Raw genomic sequence first — 16317 nt, 5'->3', positions numbered from 1 at the left:
CCCCCTCCCCCTCCACAGGTCCTAATCCACACACACACTGACTCAAATAAAAAAAAAAATCCCTCTTGGACCATACTTAGCATTTCCTCTCAAGTTAGACCCAAATTATAAGAAATCATTCAAAACAAAAAAAAATCTAAGAATCCTTTTTTACAGATACTTTGCAAATCAAAGAAATATGTCTCTTTTATTAAAGATGGATTACAGTAGCAACAAGAACAGGTGAAAGTTCCTCAGATCCATTTCGAGGAGCGTTGTATCTTTTGATGTATACGTTTGAAATCTCATCCACATTACCAGCACTAACCTTTCAGTGAGCGTTTATCCGCCATGCTCTTTATTTCAGAGGCTTCTTGAAAAGCTGTTTCATCATTTGTTTCTTTGTGTGCATCTCTCATACATTGTTGACACGTGCCTGTGGTGAAAAGCAAAGGGAATACAAGGGAGGCAAACAGTAGAGTGACAATGCTGGAGAAACACTAAGAGAAATGTTTCTTTTATCAAGATCTGCACTTAAGCAGAGTGTACGCCTGAATCTGAGTCCTCGGGCTGTGCCAAAAGTCAGAGCTGCAGCTGCTTTACATTAAGATTAAAGAAGAATTTCAGGAAAAGTTTATTTCTAAAAGGTAGCAATAAAACAAAAAAATTCTGAACAACCAAATGAAATATGATTCCTGTTGTGTTTTTGTGATTCCACAGCCCTGTTGTAACTCACTGGGGCGACTGTAGCGTTTTCAAAATCGCTGATTGAAAAACAAAAAACAACTTACGGAACGTTTTTCTCAAATTGAGTTGCCAAGAAGGGTCTCCTGCCCAATTTGAAAACAAAATGCTTTGAGTGCAAATGGTTCTCCCAAAGCAGAAAGAATGAGAGGGTGATTTGAAACGCAAGATTTCAGGCACGTTTAAAGAAGACATCTTCATTTTCACCTCATGGGATCTTTATAAACGAGAAGACATCCGTTTTTCTTTTACATTTTTTACATGGCATTATACCTACACTGTGGATACCGAGACTCATTTCACACAACATAGACGTGAGGATGGGAAATGAAAGCGAACTGCGTGACATGGAAAAAAAAAAAATGAAGCTCGCTAGAAAAAAGACGGATCAAGTTTCCTGGATGGTCATCGCTTCCCCGGGTGATCTCCTCCTGTTGTCGAACTAAACACCAACTTGCTAAGCGCACCGTGTAAAATATGCCATGTCATGCTCTGTGGCTCTCAGCGAGACAAGGACACACACACACACTCACACACACACACACACACTCACCCACACACTCACACAGTTTCTCCTTTTTGTCTTTGAGAGCAGCCACCGCCTAATTCTGAAGGTCAACGTGGACAAACCGAAGAGAACACACACACACACACACACACACACACACACACACACACACACACACACACACACACACACACACACACACTGGCCCCTGCCTGTTCTCGCTCTGACAGACTGGACTGGGGAGGGCGTGGATGTGTCATCACCTGACCTCTGACCTTTGCGTCCCAGAGGGCATTGGGGTCTCTGTCGGGCCCGGTCTATACCTCAGTTTCTCATCCTTAGGGACTGTATACTTTTGTAAAGGAATGTACCTATAAAGAAAAGAAAAAAAGAGTGTTATTAAGCTGTCCCCATTTTTCTTTTTGATAGTGGATGTGTATATCGTATGTTCATAACCAAGAGTATATTTATTTGGTCTCATCTCCTCTTTGACGGGGAAGAGTTTCAAATGGTGCAAACTTATTGCTATGATTGTTGTTCTTCTGATTACTCCTGTCCCGTATGCTCCTCTGAAAAATAATCCACGAGGCAGAATCCCCACACAAGCTTGATTTTATAAATCTTTAGTGCTTTACAAAATAAGCCATAGAAAGAACTAATTGGAGAGGGTGAAAGAAAAAGATGTTGGATTGGTAGCTTTAATTTTGTTCGTGTGATCAAACATTTATCCTTATTTTGAAACAGGTGATGTGAAAGAAGACAAACTGTGCAGCCTGTAAAACAGATATTTTCATGTAGCGAGACACATTTTTACAACTTGTTCGTTAACTTGTTCGCAGCTTTAATTTGTGCGCACATCTCCTCTCCCCCCCCTGCAGCAACTCTTCTTTTGCAAGTAACAAAATATGGACAGTGCTTCTGTCATATATTTCTGCTGAGTGATTCAAGCTTTTTGGAAAGCTGAGGCGAGGATGGCAATTAGATTTTCTCCTGCTACGTTCCATTTTTCAGCCTTCAATCAATAATTCATTTGAATGTCCACTGGCTGCATGAGGGTAAAAAATGTTATGTGTTTGCCAATTTTGATAGTCGGTCATAAATACATTTCTTTGCATTTGTTCCACATGAAACTGTCCGTAGTGACAGAAGACTCGGCGCTAAATGAGGAAATCCATAGCCAGAAAATCGCTGTTTCGGATGCATTAAAAGGAAAGGATAAGCTAATACGTGGTGTTAAAGAATCCTTGATGGGAACTCCTGTGTATACTACGAAATACTTTTTGCTCAGGATAGCAAAGATGCATCGATGAATAATTTACACATATCCTGTTAGCCTATAATGAAGATAAAGAGGATCCCGGAGAAGAGGTTAATGTTCCTCTTTAACTGAAGATTCACAGGAACCCAGAGGGCCTGTAAAAGGGGGCTAGTAAATGTTTTTCTAGAGCACATTAAATGTTAATATTACCTTTACTCTAAGTACATGCAGGATTAAAAACAGTGAGTTTGTGTCCCCCTAAACAGATACTAACCTGAGTTGTTCTCATACAAAGTGAGATGCAGAGTTTTGGATTCGCTATTATGTTATTTTCTGAAAAAGGCAGACAATATCCTCAACACAAGAACAAATTAAGTGTGTGCATGTTAGAAAAACAGGTGGACAGGAAATGTTTTTAGGCTTTTTTAGCACTTTTCAACAAGGCAATTCAAAAACATTAAAAGCATTAGAGCCACAACCAACAAAAACAAGCTCAAATAGAATATGAAAGGTATAAAATACAAGACGAAAAGTTACAGACCAGTTTAAAGAGTAGTTTTTTTACCTATCTGTACGACAAGTCTCCTCAGCCACTCAGCTTTCAGCAACTTAAAGAAAGTGATAGAGGCCTGTCTCCCATCCTCTGGTTAACAGTATATGACGTTAAATGGTTAGTGAGGGACATCAGAAGGTGTCTTTATAAAACCAGCTGCTGCTGCGTACGTGCTCTCCCATCATGCCGCACCCCCCCCCCCCTGTCAGGATGATGCATGGCCGCGTGCGTAAACAGGATATCTTCCTTTAATAAGTGGACCTGACAGGCTGCATGATGTTAATTTAATCGCTTTCTTTTGAGTGACACTTTTGTTTTCATCAGTACAAAGGGAAGGCGTGGTGAGGGATGGCATGAGCTGAATAGAAGCAGACTATCAATAACGTATGATAAATAATAAACAATGTGATCCATCACTTAAAGTAATACACATGCCCCACCTGATTGGTTAAACACAGTCAAGACTGCAGTAGGAGATGATGTTAAAAAGGTCAGACTGTTTGAGTCTCTTGGAGATCATGCATTGTGTTTGTGATGCAGCTAATCTTGCACACAACATAGCCTGATTTATAACTAAAAACAATTAAATCCTTAGTTAAGACACCATGAAACCTAGGCAACAGGTTGTTTTTTTGTATCTAAAAAATGCCTCATAGTGTTTGTGTTTTCATGACTGTATGCTCAAGGACCTCTTATGGTTGCAGTGATTAACAGTTTTTGAGAAAGCTATTTTATTGACTGTTTAATACCCTCGCTCACTGCTGACTCCTCTAAACCGGCCTGATGATTTGCAGAGTTAAAATCTTTGAGATCCTATTAGATTCAACATGATGAAATTGGCTATTTTTGTTAGTGCTATTGGCCTTCTGCTACCGCTCATCTTTGTCTGCAAAACAAAACAACTGCTTTAGTAGGAAAGCATTGAGGTCAATCTACTAGGCTGAAAACAAGTCTTTGATATTCTGTAGCAAGCCTTTGTTTTGGTATAAAAAACACACTTAAAGGTTGGTCTCATTTTGAACCGTAGCATCTGCAGATCAATTTCATACCTCCAATGTTAGAGTCCACATAAGTTGGCCTCAATATAAGTTAAATACATCTCTGTTCTGGATATTTGCCGCCATTTGGACTGTAAGGGAGCCTTGATGGACAATTGAGTGATTGAGATTCAACTGTTTATGATAAGAAGACACATTTACAGATCTGCTGAGTTATCATACATGAACCCTGGTTGATGTGACTGCACACAAAATAATGTTCATTTCTGTTTTCGTCCTAAAAATGCAGCATACTTGACATTTCTTTGCTTATTTCCTATTGCTGTATTTCATCTAACATGGGCTGTTTTGCACTTAATGTATACATGTTGCCATATTCTCTACTGCCATAAACATTCTTCGATGCTTTTTTACCTCCCTATGCCAATCTATTGTGCTGTTATGCCCGATGCCTTGTTATCGTATACACGCCCACATTTTAGCTCCGGGCAGAAAGGCTGCTTTGCTGTGTTTCTCTCCATGATCATGCACAGAATCCATAAGAGCGATAAGCCGCAGTGCAAACAACTGAGAGGTTGTTAATATATCCTGTAGCTGCTCTGAACTGCTGCCAGGTTGCCTTTTCTTAGTCTTTATTGCTACTTAGATATACATGGGTAACTCACTGCAGGACTGTGCAACTAAAGCAGGCTGCTGTAGCAACAACCAATACATTTACTGAGGACGTTGAAACCTGAAATGCTGGTTTGGCACCGAAAAGCAGACTTTTGGCTGTAGTTCTCAAAGTGATCCTGCATTAGATACATAAAATCAGTGTCAAGGTTAGATTTTAGTTTTAATATTAAAATAACAATATCAAAGATTTTCATTTAGATAAATATTGGGTAAATCGCTACTGCTAATAAAGGTATAACAATGTTGATGATAACTTATCAAATCTCTTATTTTTGCGGTATAATGAAAAACTGGGTGTCTGTGGTGACATTCCCGGGAAAAACAATCTTTTGGCAATCTTTGGGAAGTTAGATCCAAAAACACGATACACTGCAATTACTGCTTATCGCCATATGTCCTGTCGAAGATAACGAAATCTTCAAGATTGTAATTTTAATTGAACAGAAACAACATAAACTGGCTGGGACATCACAAACTAAACATGCATCTGTGAATTTAAATGCTTGCAGGTTGTCATAGTTCAAGAACTGATACATTAGCAACTAGCAACATTAGCAGCCAGCAACATTAGCAACTAGCAACATTAGCAACATTAGTAAATGGCAACATTAGCCACTAGCAACATTAGCCACTAGCAACATTAGATGGTTTATGACCACTGATTGTATGTATCGCTGCTAGAAACAAGCATAAAGAGTGTGTCTGTAAAGGCATTCAGGGTTTCCTTCTGGAGTTAGTGTATTATTCTGGTTTGTAACAGAGAACATCGTTGGTTTCCCAGTCTTTAGCTTTGGTACAGTTTTCTTTTCATGTTCACAAAAAAAGACAGAGCCATTCAAAGAGGTCATGCAAGATCAGCAGGTGGTTTCGTAAAATGAGTTTCCCTCTGAAGGTTTAAAAAATAAAAGTCATATCTGTGCTGCTGTGGTAGTTGTTCATGAGCTGCTTAATTGTATTAATAAAAATGGTGCCAAGCTTAGAGGTTCAATCTCTCAGACCAGACAAGAGGTTGTTCCAACAACAGCGTTTACAAAAAGAAAAAGCAGAAGAAGCTATTTTATCTCGGTCAAGAGGAAACTAAAGGAAAAATTAAATGTACATGTGGATAATTTATATCGAAGTCCTCGTTAATTATTTCACAATCTATTGTACTTTTTAAATGTTCTGAACGGAACCATTTTATATTGTATATATATGAATATATTTTGTTTTATTTTGTACTGTTCATTGTACTTTGCTTTAATTTAGAAACAATATAAATAAAGAACAATACTGTGGCAACATCTAACTGCTGTATTTAGTGTTTTTCTCAAAGGGGTATCATTAAGCAACAATTAATAAAGGTTAACTTCAAATGTACTTGTTTCAGATTCCTCAAATGTATTTTAAATCCTCGGATTGTAAACTAAATATCTTGGGATTATTGGTTTGATAATGTGACCATGAATTGAGTGTGATGTGTATTTTGCTCTGTTTGCAGAAGATTAATAGACAATATAATGAATTGATAAATAAATGATCAGTAAATAAAGTAATACTTTTAAAGCCCTGAACATCATCGTTATTCAGAAATAGTTTAGCTTAAAGCTGTATGAATTACAACATGATACTGTATTGCACTAAACAATAACTGATCTTAAAAAATGATCTTTTACCAACAGGATTGGGAGGGTTACTTTCAAAATGTAACAATAAATGGTAACCTGCAAAAAATGTAATCACTAAAGTAATTTAGGTAATAAGACCGTTAAACACCTGAACAGTTGAAACAACATCCCTAATATTCATCTGGCTGCTACTTAAAAAATATTTTTTAATTATTTATCTATTTACCTATATATCCTATTTCAATAACTTGCATAGACTCTTATTGCACTATTTAACTTTTTTTAAACTATTTTTCTTTTTATATTACTATTTACTTGCACTATATTTGTCTGTTTATCTGTGTTTTGTGTTGCACTGTTGGAGAAGCCATTGACACAAGATTTTCATCGGTATAACTACACTGTGGCTATGTTCACATGACTAAATAAAGAACCTTGAACCTTGAATTGAACCTGATTACTTCCCATTACTTTTGGATTACCTCAATATCAAATTAAAGTTGTAACATTATAATCCTGCTAGTAATTCCCACATTTTAGAAATGTAACAGTAATCAGATTACGTATTTAAGGAAATACAGTACATGTAATCCATTGCTCCCAAACCCTGTTAACGCAAACATTATTAACATGTTCTCCAAAAGACAGAATCTAAATGAGCTGTATTTGATATAAAGCCTTTATTAATTTGAAAACAGAAACAAAAGAAAGTTCAATGTAGAAGTGTTCATTTTGTTCTGAGCCTCTTCCCTGGTCTCTGGTCAGCGTCGGGTTCTGAGCGGTTCTTCTTCACTCTCGTCGTCACTTCTTCCTCCTCCAGGAGGGGGATCTGCTGCTGTTTGGCTGTAGCCTGCGCCCACAGACATATCTCCACCCTGTGGGGGGTCCAGTCCTGCAGGGGGTCCGCTGAGGGGAGAGGACAGAACACGCATCAGAGGAAAAGTGGATTTTATTGGGCTTCTATTTTTACCAAATCAAGGGGAAAAGACTGAGAGGGAGAACATTTCCTTTGATTTAATGTGTTGCAGCAGTAAAACGTTACATCTTTCAGTTTTTATAGCCACTGTTAAAAATTTCGAGAAAACTGATTAAACAGGATTCAAATGTACAGTGCTGTGCAAAAAGTATAATTAATAGTCTCAAATTTAATCTAATAAAAAGGTAAACATAAAATATTAAAGGCTTGATTTAAAAGCACAGATATGAGGTTTGATCAGACAATAAGCTAGTCTCTTTATAAGCTAATTGCTTTTTAGTTTGTAGAATCATATTTAATGTGCTTTTTTGACAATGTAGAATCCAGATGCACCCACCACCCTTCGTGTCTGCATCATTAGCTCACCTTTGTTTAGTTTCTCAGTACACTGGACCATTTTGCCCAGGTACAGAGCGTAGTGCTTGGCTGTGTATTGGATGGGCTTCAGGCCCGGCACGCTCTCCATGGCTTCATCTGACATGAACGCAGCCTGTTCTGGAGCTCCTGCCGACAACACAGCTGGAACAAAATGGACAGTCAGTCCTGAGCAAAGCTGAGGGTGGCAATGACGAGAATACAAACTTTTCAAACAGAGCAGGGAGTCCCAGCCACACAGAGGTAGCACACTCACTGAGAGAGAACTCACTTTAAGAGGATCACACAGAGATGTTTTATCAGTGTGAATTCCAAAGCTTTTATCTGTTTGATGAAAGCAGATTGGATTCAGCGTGTGCAGAAGCAGAATATAGATGCTGTGCTAACCTGAGGCAGTGGCTGGGCCGACTCCTTTCAGGGAGCTGAGCTCTGCGATGGCTGCCTTCACGTCAGGCAGGAGGCTGAAGGCCTTTCTGGAGCTCCTCTCCACGGTGTCCTCACTGTTGGACGCCACCAGCTGCTGCAGCCTCGGCCTGAACTTCCCTCTCTGCGGAGTAAAAGCACACAGGGCCACTCAAGGACACAGCTGAGGCTCTGTCAGCCTCTTAGTGGCTCTGCATAGCAATACGATATGTCTGAGGAATTATTTGCTGACAAAATCTTTTTGTGTTGCAAAAACCCAGTTCCTCTGGGATTATTATGGTTTTATGTCTAGATGTCACTCACAGTGAGCTTCCACTCCATCAGTCTCACCAGCTCCGACTGAGTGACATGTTTGTCAGGGCGACTTGAAATGAGTGTCGGCAGCTCCTCTTGGTACCTGACAGCAGATACTCACAGGTCAGTCTCAGTTCAAATCTCACGCTCAAAACAAGGAACAACTTCAGAGCTGGAACAATTAGTCAATTAATCGATTACTTGATCAACAGACAAGTTAATGGCAATTATTATGTTACTTCGTTTCAGTCGTTTTTCATGCAGAAATAGCAAGACAATTTGATTACATGACTCCTCATATATAGACATTTATATACAGATGTTCAACCTTTTATGTCTAGTTAAAACCATGTATCTCCAGATGTGTTGATTTAAAAACGTTGTGATGGACTGAAGGATAAAGTGTTCCTTCATGTGTTGAGAACATTAACATCAATTATTTGAAAAGTCTCTTAGATCTATTTTGGAAAATGCAGGAATAATTATTTACCACTTTTCGAGGTCCAGCAGCTTTCCAGGTTTCTTGCTTTTGGATTTGGCCTCCACTACATCCCAGTATTTGCCAAACACTGTCCTCCATGTGTTTGGTTCCTCACAAGAAAACAGAGAACTCATGGCTGCAGAGAGATCACACCATCACCTGCAAACATAGGCAAACAAAAGCAGTTTACAACCTCTATTCTACAGCACTGTACCATTTATACTAATATATCTATTCAAATACCTCGTTTCAACAAATGCACCGTTCACTTTTAAAGAACAGATGAAAACAGAACAAAAAAGAGGGGAAAACCTTCAGAAGACTCCTGAATGAATTGTAGTAGTGTCGATGCTTCCGTAACGGAATTCTCGCGAGATGACAGTGCAAAATACTACTTCCGGTGCCGCAAGCAGTGAGCAACAGTTTCAGAAGGTTTGTCCTCCTAAAATACTCTATTATTTACCTTGCATAGACATTGTACCCCAGTTGGATATATTATTTAAATATGTCTCTAGTTGTCCGACATAATTGTGAAACTTGAGTCGTGCGCGTTTCGTCTTTGCAAAAGTAGTCGGTAGCTAGGTTAGCCAGCTAGCATTAGCATCACATTCCTGTCATGTTTATGGTGAAAACACTGTGCAGGAGTTTAGCTGTTAGCAGCCAACAACACGCCCACAGACAAGTGAACAACAAAGAGAAACGTATCTACAATTCAACCCAATTTCAGAGGAGACTAGACCACCACTTAAGCACAAAACCAAGGGGATGTAAGTAATAATAGGTCAATGTGAATAGTAGCACATGTTGTTTAGGGGAGAAGCTCTCAATTGTGGGATCCCTCGTTTTGTCTTGACAGCATCATTATATCTTCAGTTGAGCTAAAGCAGCTATTGGTCAATTCCAGCACGAAGTAGAAATGGGTTAACACAAACCTCAGCACAGCAATACGTTATATAGATGAGACAGAAGTAAACAAACAGAAGGGACAGTATAAAAACCTAAAATGAGAATCTGTTGCTAGAAGAAGCGTTCCTATTTCTCCCAGCTAAATGTCGTCCTAGAGACCTTTCATACCTCAGGAATGTCTCCTCTAGGTTCATGTATGTTTCCCTAGGAAATCATCCATAACAATGTATTGCTACCAAAATAGTTTTTGACTTTTGACATTTTAAATCTCAACATAAACTGCAACTAAGGTATGTTTTCATTAAAACTTAATCTGTCAATTATTTTATAGATTATTCCTTTTAATAACATTTCCATCCCAGCTCTATTAATGTCTTTAAATAACGTTTCTGATAGTTACGAACATATTCAGTTTAGTGTGGTAAACAAACAGAGAAAAGCAGGGAATATCCATATTAAAGAGGCTGAAACATTATCTCTGACATTTTTGCATTTAATAATTACTTGAACAATTATTTGATTTGTTTGCGATTATTTTTAATCTAATCAATTAGCTGACTTATTTTAGCAGCTCTACTCCACAGTGGCTAAATACATTTGTACCATTCAATTGTGATAGACTTAAAATATCTGTCCTAAGTATGAACCCAGATAACATCATGCTGTGTGTTTCTCTCTCTAGTTAATTGGCTCTCATGGGAGCACATGAAGAAGACTCTGTGCTGCAGCAGAAAATAACAACACCGGTGGTTCTTCAACAAGTAAGTTCAAGTTTTATTTTTAGAATGGTAAACACACTTACAGTATGTTGAACTTAAATCCACTTTTTGTTCCCTCTTCACCAAGTACTGTATACATGTAACATCCTGTAGTGCCATCTTCTGGTGGTTTTCGGAACTGCATACATACATTTGACATATTGCTCATAGAATGCTGTAAAAGTAACAAATTAATTTACAGTTCACCGGATGCAACTTTATTGTCTCTGAGCTTGAGTAAAAACACGGTTTTGTGCTGCAGGAACATGGAGAAGATGTCACGGGTGACCACAGCCCTCGGCAGCAGCGCCATCAGTGGTCGAACGATGTTCTGCCACCTGGACGCTCCGGCCAACGCCATCAGCGTGTGCCGTGACGCCTCGCAGGTGGTGGTGGCCGGCCGCAACATCTTCAAGATCTACGCTCTGGAGGAGGATCAGTTTGTGGAGAAGCTGAATCTACGCGTGGGCCGCAAACCCTCGCTCAACTTCAGCTGTGCAGATGTCATGTGGCACCAGATGGAGGAGAACCTGCTGGCCACGGCTGCCACCAACGGGGCGGTGGTCACCTGGAACCTGGGGAAACCGTCCCGTAACAAGCAGGACCAGTTGTTCACGGAGCACAAACGCACCGTCAACAAGGTGTGCTTCCACCCCACAGAGGTGTACATGCTGCTGAGTGGCTCGCAGGATGGCTTCATGAAGTGCTTCGACCTGCGCAAGAAGGAGTCCGTCAGCACGTTCTCAGGTAGGATATTATATGATAAGCCTCTGACCATTAGTATAAAGTGAAATACAACTGCTGAATGTATTGAACAATCTACTTCTATACTTCAGTTTTGCATTTTTATGCATTTCTTTTCTGGGATTCTGTTTAAACCAGTTTCTGTTATAGCAGAAATAATATTTTGCTGTAGGAAAAATATGAAACAAACTTGCTTAATTATTTTGTTGATTTTCTTTCTTCCAGGTCAGTCAGAGAGTGTAAGGGACGTCCAGTTCAGCATGAAGGATTATTTCACTTTTGCTGCGTCCTTTGAAAATGGCAATGTCCAGCTGTGGGACATCCGGCGGCCAGACCGCTACGAGCGAATGTTCACCGCTCATACTGGACCCGTGTTCTGCTGCGACTGGCACCCTGATGACAGGTACAAGAAAGTGTGACTCAAACAAACTTAGAAATGAAAGGTTTTCCTATATCTTGTGTCATACTAGTGCTTTAGTAGGGTTTTAATTGTAATTCCTAAATGGTTTTCTCTACCGTTACCTTTTATTTTAGGGGATGGCTGGCTACTGGCGGCAGGGACAAGATGGTGAAAGTTTGGGACATGACGACCAACCGGACCAAGGAAATCTTCTGTGTCCAGACCATCGCCTCAGTGGCGCGGGTCAAGTGGCGGCCTGAGAAGAAGTTCCATTTAGCCACCTGCTCCATGATGGTGGATCACAACATCTATGTGTGGGACGTCCGACGACCTTTCATTCCCTTCGCCACCTTTGAGGAACACAAGGATGTGACCACGGGTATCGTGTGGCGGCATCAACACGACCCTCACTTCCTGCTCTCTGGCTCTAAAGACAGCACTCTGTACCAACACATGTTCAAGGACGCCACTCGTCCCGTGGACAAGGCCAACCCCGAGGGTCTGTGCTTCGGACTGTTTGGGGATTTGGCTTTTGCAGCCAAGGAGAGTCTGATCAGCAGCGACTCCAACAGAAAGCCGTACCCCGGGGGAGACCGCCGCTACCCCATCTTTTTCTTCAAGAAGCCCGACCAGACTGAACAGTTTGCCCATGTGTCGAGCGCCCTCAGTGTCTTTGAGACGGACTTGGACAGTAACTGCATGGACTGGTTTGTCAAGACGGCACAGCTCTACCTCCTCTGTGGGAAGCCTTTCGCAGAGCTCTGTGATCACAACGCCAAAGTGGCCCGGGAGCTCAAAAGGCCTCAGGTCAGACACGGGAACAAATCTGTATTCAACGCTGTAATACTTTTACTTCCATGAATCATACAGTAATTGTCCTTTGCATGTGTTTATGAATAACCAATATGTGTCTTCTTTAACACAAAGGTTTCCACAACTTGGACCATGCTGAGAATCATGTTCTCAGACCCAGCAAACCTCACTCCCGGTCCAAACCACCCGCTCAGTAAACTGGGCACCCTGCCTTTAATGAACAGGTAAACTACTATTTCATAGTGCCATTACAAAGACAGCAACACAAGTTGTCATCTAATGCTGATGTTCGTTATACTTCCAGTTTCAACATGAAGGAAATGAACTCAGGGATGGGCGCAGAGAGCAGGCTGGAGCGCAGTAAAGGAGAGAGCAGGCAGGACAACCTGGAGCTCGGGAACTCGCTCATCAGCAACAATAATGAAGGTGAGAGCGGCCATGAAACTCCTACAGGCTTATCTGGATTGTCCTCCTGTGGTTTGTATTTTATTAAAGCCATTCGTTTCTATTACCCTTCAGATAACGAGGAGACGGAGGGCAGCGAGGGCCAGGCGGAGTATATGTTCGGTGATGCTGAGTTAGATGATGACGATCTCTACTCGATGGAGCACGACAACCAAACAGGTCAGTCCCGTCTCTGAGAGTTAGCTTCTGTCAGTGACTGCTGCTCTCCATGCTCAGCACTCTGATGTCTAATCTCTGCTCTTATTGTCCCACCAGAGGAGCAGGAGTACACGCTGCCTCAGGAGGCCTTCCAGCTGCGACACGAGATCATGGACAACCCGTCGGCTCCAGAGCATCTCCAGCAGGACAAGGCCGACTCCCCGCACGTCAGCGGCAACGAGGCGGAGGTCACGTGTCTGACTCCCATCGAGTCCTTCTCCCTCATCTCCATCTCCCAGCCGCTGTTCACCCCTCAGCTTCCGGCCAGCTTCTTCTGCCCCATTGTGCGCAAGATGCTCAGCTACTACGCCGAAAAAGGCGACGTGCAGATGGCCGTCTCCGTGCTGATCGTCCTCGGGGAACGCATCCGCAAAGAGATCGATGACCTCACGCAGGTCAGTCGTGTGTTGAGATCTTTAGTCCTTTACGACATTGCCGTTTTGTAGATCTCTGACTAAGTTGTGTTTCCATTTCAGGAGCACTGGTACACGTCCTACATCGACCTGCTGCAGAGGTTTGAGTTGTGGAACGTGTCCAATGAGGTGATCAAGTTGAGCACCTGCAGCGCCATCACCTGCCTGAACCAGACGTCCACCACGCTGCACATCAACTGCAGCAACTGCAAGCGGCCAATGAGCAACAGGGGCTGGATCTGTGACAGGTATGATGTTCACGCCAGTTACTTCCTGGAGTCTCCACAGGAATAACATACATTATTACATTCTACATAGGAAAATACCCTCAAAATTATCAATGACATGGCAGAACGATATCTCAAAAAGAGAATATATGCTTATTCATGGTGAGTAATTGTTAAACCGTTAATTGTGTGGGTAGAGTATTCCTTTCAATGCCCCCTCTGTACAGAACACTGAGTATTTATTTAAATCTTTAATAACCCCAGCTCTGACTGATGCCCTGCTCTCCTCCAGGTGCCACCAGTGTGCCAGTGTGTGTGCGGTGTGCCACCACGTGGTGAAGGGGCTGTTTGTGTGGTGTCAGGGCTGCAATCACGGAGGACATCTGGAGCACATCAGGAACTGGCTGAAGAGTAGCGCTCACTGCCCGGCCGGCTGCGGACACCTGTGTGAGTACACCTGAGCCAACCACTGCTCACACAGCTGCTGCTCCGTGGGAGGGGGAGTCGATCCTCACACACACACACACACACACGGGACAACGGGATGTCTTCATTTCTCCACACTGGCCTGGAGTCTCCCGTCTTTTTGGAAATAAGGACGACTCAAATGTGTGATTAACTGCGTCTAAAGGAGGAAGAGGGATCTATGTGCTCTCCTGGGAAGCCATTCAAACAAATTCACATTTGAATTTGAGCCATTTGTATATAAACTGATGTTACAATAGATATTCAGAAAATATAACAATATTTTTTGTTAAACACACTTGCTGCATTTTACATCGTTTTTAAACCCCTCAGTAAAATCCTGAAGGCTGTACAGGAAGGTTTGACTGTTCATATAAAGTGGATTGTTAATGTTTGTACATATGCTATATCTTATTTTGAAGGACTGTAGATAAAGAATTAATTTATATGGGAAATAGCTCTCTATTCACACAATACAATAAAGCAATACACTTGAACTGGTGGTGGATCAGTGCAGTCTGATTTGTGTTATATAATAGATTATATGAATATTTCTGAGGTTTTGAAGTGTGACTATTGTTGTGTAAAATGACACAAAAGCACAAACTGAGGGTTGAAGGAGAGAGCTTGGATAACAGCTTCAGCTCTCTGAGGGCAAGGGCTCTCTGGGGGCAAGGGGAAGTGGAAAACATTTGCTAAAAACAGTTTACACTGTGTGGCTAAAATACATGTTGCTGCTGCATTACATTGCTTCGTGATGGTACCGTTATATGTTTCCTAAACTAAAGCCCAGCTACAATTCAATCACAGTTGTAATACAACAGGATGTCATATTTTGTTAAAAACATTCTGCTAAAAGCTATTAACGATTAGGTTAATGTCTCTTTTAAAGGGTCCCTATGCCCATTTTCAGGTTGATATTTGTATGTAGTGTCTCTACTGGGACATGTCTCCATGCTTTAATGTTCAAAAAGCTCTTTATTTCTCCTCATACTTCCTGTGCAAGCAGCACCTCTTTTCCCCCTCTGTCTGAAACCAGAGCCCAGTCTGCTCTGATTGGTTAGCTGGCCGGCTCTGTTGTGATTGATGTCCTACCCCTTAGCCTATAACCTACCATCTGCTGGAGCACTAGCCAATACAAGCAAGAGTGTTACGTAGTGATGTCACTTGTTCTGGAAGTAAACAAAGGAGTCCAATATGCCGAATTATCCCTTAACTTCCTTTCAGTGTTTACATAGCTTTTCTCACTCATTGTGAACTGAATCCAGGTCAGTGTGACTTCCACTGAGCTTCATATATTCATTCAGCTGCACAGTACCTCTCCTCTTCTCCCCCTCTCAGATAAGTTTCAGTGGAGCACTCAGGATAAAAGTTTTGCTCGAGGGTAACCTCGGTGAGAGGAACTACTTATTCATTTCCCCCAACTACACTTTGCTCTTTTTGGGCCATAAATCCTAACTGGCAGCCCGCCAACGTCTCTAGCCTGAAGTCCAGCACAGTGTGCAGCCTGTCATCGTTAGTACAGCTCACCACCGCTCAGATAAACAACAGATAAGTGTGGAAACCAACAGAGACGACTTCTGTCCAGATAACCTCAGAGCAGCTTCCCTGTCCGTTACAGCCCAGCACTGTGGAGCCTGAAGGCAACACGATGGAGGATTTCACAAACTGGCAGTCATGGAATAAGTAGTTTAATCCTTCTTAGAAAGTATTAACAGAAAAGTGTGGAAATATTCTGTTACCATTAAAAATCTTGCTCTCCAAATGTTACTTAAGTACAAGTATTGGAATCAAAATATACAATAGTACTAAAAGTACCCATTATGAAATAACATCTTTTATTTAATTGGATTTTAATTAGTCATTTAATGTGTTCATCATTTTAATTTTGCAGTGAGCAAAGCAATACTGCCATGTATCTTCATCTATAATACTACATATTATATATCATTTACATTTGTCTGTTTATAATATGAAGCTGCAAAATAACTAGTAACTAACGTTGTCAAATCAATGTCAAAGAGTAAAATGCACAACATTTGCTTCCCAGTTATAAT

At 41.1% G+C, this 16317-nt stretch overlaps 3 protein-coding genes across 8 annotated transcripts in view; 2 read left to right on the top strand and 1 right to left on the bottom strand.

Annotated features, from left to right (window-relative positions):
• The window catches only part of rhbdl1 (rhomboid, veinlet-like 1 (Drosophila)), a 47239-nt gene extending 40738 nt beyond the window's left edge, over positions 1–6501 (top strand). For all 4 annotated transcript variants that reach the window (XM_010772165.1, XM_010772162.1, XM_010772164.1 and 1 more), the window contains exon 8: positions 1–6501. This exon is cut by the window's left edge and continues 295 nt beyond it. The gene's annotated coding sequence lies outside the window, so the exon portion shown is untranslated.
• Positions 6502–6991: 490 nt separating this feature from the next.
• Positions 6992–9634, bottom strand: LOC104946344 (uncharacterized). 2 transcript variants are annotated; one of them, XM_010772159.1, is made up of 6 exons: positions 9184–9634; positions 8881–9030; positions 8400–8493; positions 8061–8220; positions 7665–7817; positions 6992–7228 (listed from the first exon to the last, which is right to left on the bottom strand). In XM_010772159.1, exons 2-6 carry the CDS (start codon positions 9003–9005, stop codon positions 7050–7052), a joined length of 711 nt encoding a protein of 236 aa, XP_010770461.1. In that variant the 5' UTR covers positions 9006–9030; positions 9184–9634; the 3' UTR covers positions 6992–7049. The 2 variants fall into 2 exon arrangements, with proteins under 2 accessions (XP_010770461.1, XP_010770460.1); XM_010772158.1 differs by having other exon boundaries at positions 9115–9243.
• wdr24 (WD repeat domain 24) lies at positions 9218–14755 on the top strand. Of its 2 annotated transcripts, none has more exons than XM_010772160.1 (11): positions 9218–9303; positions 10460–10538; positions 10798–11282; positions 11505–11682; positions 11814–12486; positions 12607–12716; positions 12797–12918; positions 13012–13116; positions 13213–13550; positions 13632–13816; positions 14088–14755. In XM_010772160.1, exons 3-11 carry the CDS (start codon positions 10802–10804, stop codon positions 14254–14256), a joined length of 2361 nt encoding a protein of 786 aa, XP_010770462.1. In that variant the 5' UTR covers positions 9218–9303; positions 10460–10538; positions 10798–10801; the 3' UTR covers positions 14257–14755. The 2 variants fall into 2 exon arrangements, with proteins under 2 accessions (XP_010770462.1, XP_010770463.1); XM_010772161.1 differs by lacking the exon at positions 9218–9303 and adding an exon at positions 9553–9638.
• Positions 14756–16317: the final 1562 nt, after the last annotated feature.

The sequence above is a fragment of the Notothenia coriiceps genome, unplaced genomic scaffold (genome assembly GCF_000735185.1).
Source record: "Notothenia coriiceps isolate Sejong01 unplaced genomic scaffold, NC01 NC01_scaffold00010968, whole genome shotgun sequence".
Taxonomy (NCBI): Eukaryota; Metazoa; Chordata; class Actinopteri; order Perciformes; family Nototheniidae; genus Notothenia; species Notothenia coriiceps.
Note: the sequence above shows the minus strand (reverse complement) of the source record. Positions and strands in the feature narration are given on the sequence as shown.

What these genes read in the sequence shown, in the direction of transcription:
- LOC104946344 (XM_010772159.1), bottom strand. Translation starts at nt 9,005, where the DNA reads ATGAGTTCTCTGTTTTCTTGTGAGGAACCAAACACATGGAGGACAGTG. An exon ending in CTGCTGGACCTCGAAAAGTG is followed by an intron (nt 8,494 to 8,880) that starts GTAAATAATTAT and finishes ATCTGCTGTCAG; the next exon opens with GTACCAAGAGGAGCTGCCGA. An exon ending in CGGCCCAGCCACTGCCTCAG is followed by an intron (nt 7,818 to 8,060) that starts GTTAGCACAGCA and finishes ATTTTGTTCCAG; the next exon opens with CTGTGTTGTCGGCAGGAGCT.
- wdr24 (XM_010772160.1), top strand. Translation starts at nt 10,802, where the DNA reads ATGGAGAAGATGTCACGGGTGACCACAGCCCTCGGCAGCAGCGCCATC. An exon ending in GACTGGCACCCTGATGACAG is followed by an intron (nt 11,683 to 11,813) that starts GTACAAGAAAGT and finishes CTTTTATTTTAG; the next exon opens with GGGATGGCTGGCTACTGGCG. An exon ending in GGGAGCTCAAAAGGCCTCAG is followed by an intron (nt 12,487 to 12,606) that starts GTCAGACACGGG and finishes TTTAACACAAAG; the next exon opens with GTTTCCACAACTTGGACCAT.